This window comes from Camelina sativa, chromosome 6 (assembly GCF_000633955.1).
Source record: "Camelina sativa cultivar DH55 chromosome 6, Cs, whole genome shotgun sequence".
Classification (NCBI taxonomy): domain Eukaryota; kingdom Viridiplantae; phylum Streptophyta; class Magnoliopsida; order Brassicales; family Brassicaceae; genus Camelina; species Camelina sativa.
Genome location: NC_025690.1, coordinates 8,458,489 through 8,462,190, shown reverse-complemented (window position 1 = coordinate 8,462,190; position 3,702 = coordinate 8,458,489). Strand labels below are relative to the sequence as shown.

At 34.4% G+C, this 3,702-nt stretch overlaps 1 protein-coding gene across 1 annotated transcript; it reads left to right on the top strand.

Annotated features, from left to right (window-relative positions):
• LOC104698802 (probable cysteine protease RDL3) lies at positions 33–1,494 on the top strand (the record flags this gene model as incomplete). Its single annotated transcript, XM_019246298.1, has 4 exons — positions 33–498; positions 585–823; positions 950–1,087; positions 1,192–1,494. Coding segments are annotated over 4 exons (1,146 nt in total), but the record flags the coding sequence as incomplete, so codon positions are not given.

Genomic DNA, 3,702 nt, shown 5'->3' with positions numbered 1-3,702 from the left:
CAGTTCCAGAAATATCAAGTGAAACATAAAAAAACAAGAAAGAGAAAAGCAGAAGAGCAACGACTATAAGTTTTATAAACCTAGCTTTTTTGACCCTCTTGGTGTTAATAATTTCATTGTCTTTCGGCGGCATAACAGCAACAAATTCACAGCGGAATGAAGCGGAGATGTTCGAGCACTGGCTTGTGGAGAATGGGAAGAACTATAACGGTCTTGGAGAGAAGGAGAGACGGTTCATAGTCTTCAAAGACAACTTGAAACGCATTAAAGAACACAACTCGGATCCGAACCACAGTTGCCAACGTGGGTTGAACCAGTTTTCAGACCTGACCGCTGATGAGTTTCGATCTATTTACTTAGGAGGAAAGATGGACAAGAAGAGCGTATCAGATGTAGCGTTGAGGTATCAGTACAAAGAAGGAGATATTTTGCCTGATGAAGTCGATTGGAGAAAGAGAGGAGCAGTGGTTCCACGAGTCAAAACACAAGGAGACTGTGGTATGATTTTAATTTTTTCTTGGCATTATTTTGATTTTATATTGCCATTGTGGTTGAGATATAATTAGCGGTTGATAAATATGTAGGAGGCTGTTGGGCGTTTGCCGCGACTGGAGCGGTGGAAAGTATAAACCAGATCACAACCGGAGAATTGATATCTTTGTCGGAACAAGAACTCCTTGACTGTGACAGGACCGACAACTTTGGATATATTGGAGGTGGAGCAGTATGGGCTTTTGACTTCATTGTTAGCAACGATGGTATAGTAACAGATGAAGTTTATCCTTACACTGGCAATGATACTGCAGCGTGCAAGGCCATTGAGGTTTGTGAAAAACCAAACATAGATGATGATCTTTTATTTTTAAACTCAATTTTGGTAACTTGATTCTACCATTTGTCTTTAGCATTTCAACTAATCTTTTTTTTCATCTCTGTTTTGATTATGCAGATGCCTGCCACTCGTGTTGTTACCATTAATGGTCGTGAGGTTGTTCCAGTAAATGATGAGATGTCTTTGAAGAAAGCTGTTGCTCATCAGCCTATTACTGTTATGACATCAGCAGCAAACATGAGCGACTACACATCAGTAATTTCAATTGACACTGCTGGCACCAAAATGCTTGATTTTTTAATCTTTAAAACCCAATATTAAGAAGTTGTGATCATATTTTCTTGGTTTTTTTTTCTCAGGGTGTGTATAAAGGACCATGTAGTAATTTGGGGGGAGACCATAATGTGATAATCGTGGGGTATGGAACATCATCAGACGAAGGAGACTACTGGCTTATTCGTAATTCATGGGGACCAGGATGGGGAGAAGGCGGATACCTTAGGCTCCAACGCAACTTCCATGAACCAACCGGGAAATGTTCGGTCGCAATGGCCCCTGTATACCCAATCAAGTGGAAATCTTCATCTGATTTGTTGTCCCCAAGTGTGTTTAAATTGGTTCTTTTATTTGCTTTTCAGTTGATTAGTTTGGTCTTGCTTTGAGATAGACTTTATTGGTGTTCAAGCTCGATCCTACAAGGGTCTGTGTTGTTACTTTTTTAGTGACGCAGCGCCTACTAATACATTGAGCTTCGTTTTATTTGTTCTTTCGGCTTTTGCCAAGTATATGAGTTTTAGCTTCGGTTAGTCTATAATAATGATAACGATGGGTGGTCTTTATTATCTGCGGGTTTTTTCTAGAGTTGATCTTAATGGTTTCTTTCAGCTGTATATGTAGAATTGTTAGTTGTTTCTTGTTTGCTGTTTATTTTTTTAAGCAAACAAAACAAGATTTGTCTCAATTCTCAAACCTCTCACTTTGAACTAAGCTCTCATTTTAGTTCTTTAGAATCCTAGCTTTCTTGCCTTCCAAAAGCTTTTTTATCTTGCTGCAACAATTATTAGCTAGCCAATCCTCTCAAAAGAGTTTTTTCGGGATTATTTTAAGGCTCTTCATGTTTATTGTAACAACTTGACATAGCTCAGCTATTCTGCTGACAGTATAGAGATGTGTTTGCGGTTGTTATTGACTGGAAATGCACCAAATCTTTGGAAATTGAAAACGTCTATATTTTCACGTTGCAAATCCGCGTACTGTAAACACAAAATAATCTCCTTCATCTGATGATGTAACCACACGATTTGGTGGATATTCATATTATACCCCAAAAAAAACTCTCGGAGGACTGGCTAAATTTTGCAGCAAGTTAAAAGCGTTAAAGACAAGAAATGTAGAGTTCTAAAGAACCTAGCTGTTCTCGTCAAAAACAATCTCACTAGAGCTACAAGGAGGGCTTAGTTCAAGCAAGAGGTTTGAGATGAATATACATATTTTTTTGAATTAATGTTTAATTCTATTTAAAAGAAAAAAAAAACGTTTGTTACATATGAATGCAAAACTGTTTTATAAAAAATTCAAACAAAGATCATTTATCGAGTGATTCCATCTTCGTCTATAGAGTGGCAGGCCTCCGCTGTTTAGTATGCTTAACCTGTTTCGGATATTTTTGTCATATCATTTTGACCAGCTTGCATGTCGGGGACGGTTGTTCGCCATGTCTCCTGCTGTTTCATTCACTCCATATGGAATGAATTGTGGTTTGAAAAACATATCATATCCTTTATTAATTTAAAACAAGAAACAACTAATGATTCTACTTGTACAGTCAAAAGCAATAAGATTAACTCTATTTAGGTTTCTATTTATTTAGGTCATAATTAGAAGAAAACAAATTGAAAACATTATGTCGTGTGTATATCTTTCGAATTACATTACAGAAACGCTAAATAAAATTGTTAACATACATAAGTTATCAAATTTTCATTTTTATTTATAATTTAAAAAGTATTAGTATACTAACCACCAAAAATATGGTGATTTTCAGGAAACTCGAGAAACAAATATATAAATAATTTAAAGCAAAAATATTATCATTTGGAATAATCAAACTTGGGGAAAAAGGTGTCATCACCTAACTAATTACAAAATATGTTATTAGTGCTTTAATCATTTACATGAACTAAAACATATTTTTACATATAATCGGATCAAGTGAGCCCCTAATTTATATAACTTTAGGCTGAAAAAAAAAAATTACACATGAAACAAAGTAACAGTTCTATTAAAGATAAAGTTGATAGAACCTAAATCATAAAATTATATAAAAAAATAAAAATTTATTTTTATTCTTTTTGTTTGCGTGCATGTGTAAATCATAGAGATAAAGTTATATAATTTTTTTTTTATTCTTTTTGTTTGCATACACAAAGTAGTTCACTATTCTTTAGTCTTGATCTCTTATTCTCTTGTGCTTTTGTTAGGTGAAATGCAAATACTGTATGTGTACATCAATAAATCAATCTATCATGTTTTTGCCCTTTCCAGCGAAGTTTGTCAAATCAGCACACCATTAGTATGAAGTCTGAAGTAAAAGTTGTAGATTCAAAGTCCCACACCTAGAATGTCTTGCACTCATGGCAAATAACCTTTGATATAAAGAAAACAAAACACTAAGAATAAAAAAAAGATGAGTAATTGAAGTAAAAAAAAAAAAGATGAGTAATATTTTGCATCTACAGTCACAATTATCATTTTGAAAATTATCGAAACTGAAAGACAACCAGAGCGGACATGTTATTTTTGAAATTCTTGATGGGTGTACGTAATATTTTGCATCCACAACTAGTTTCTCAGCAAAAAAAAAAAAAAAA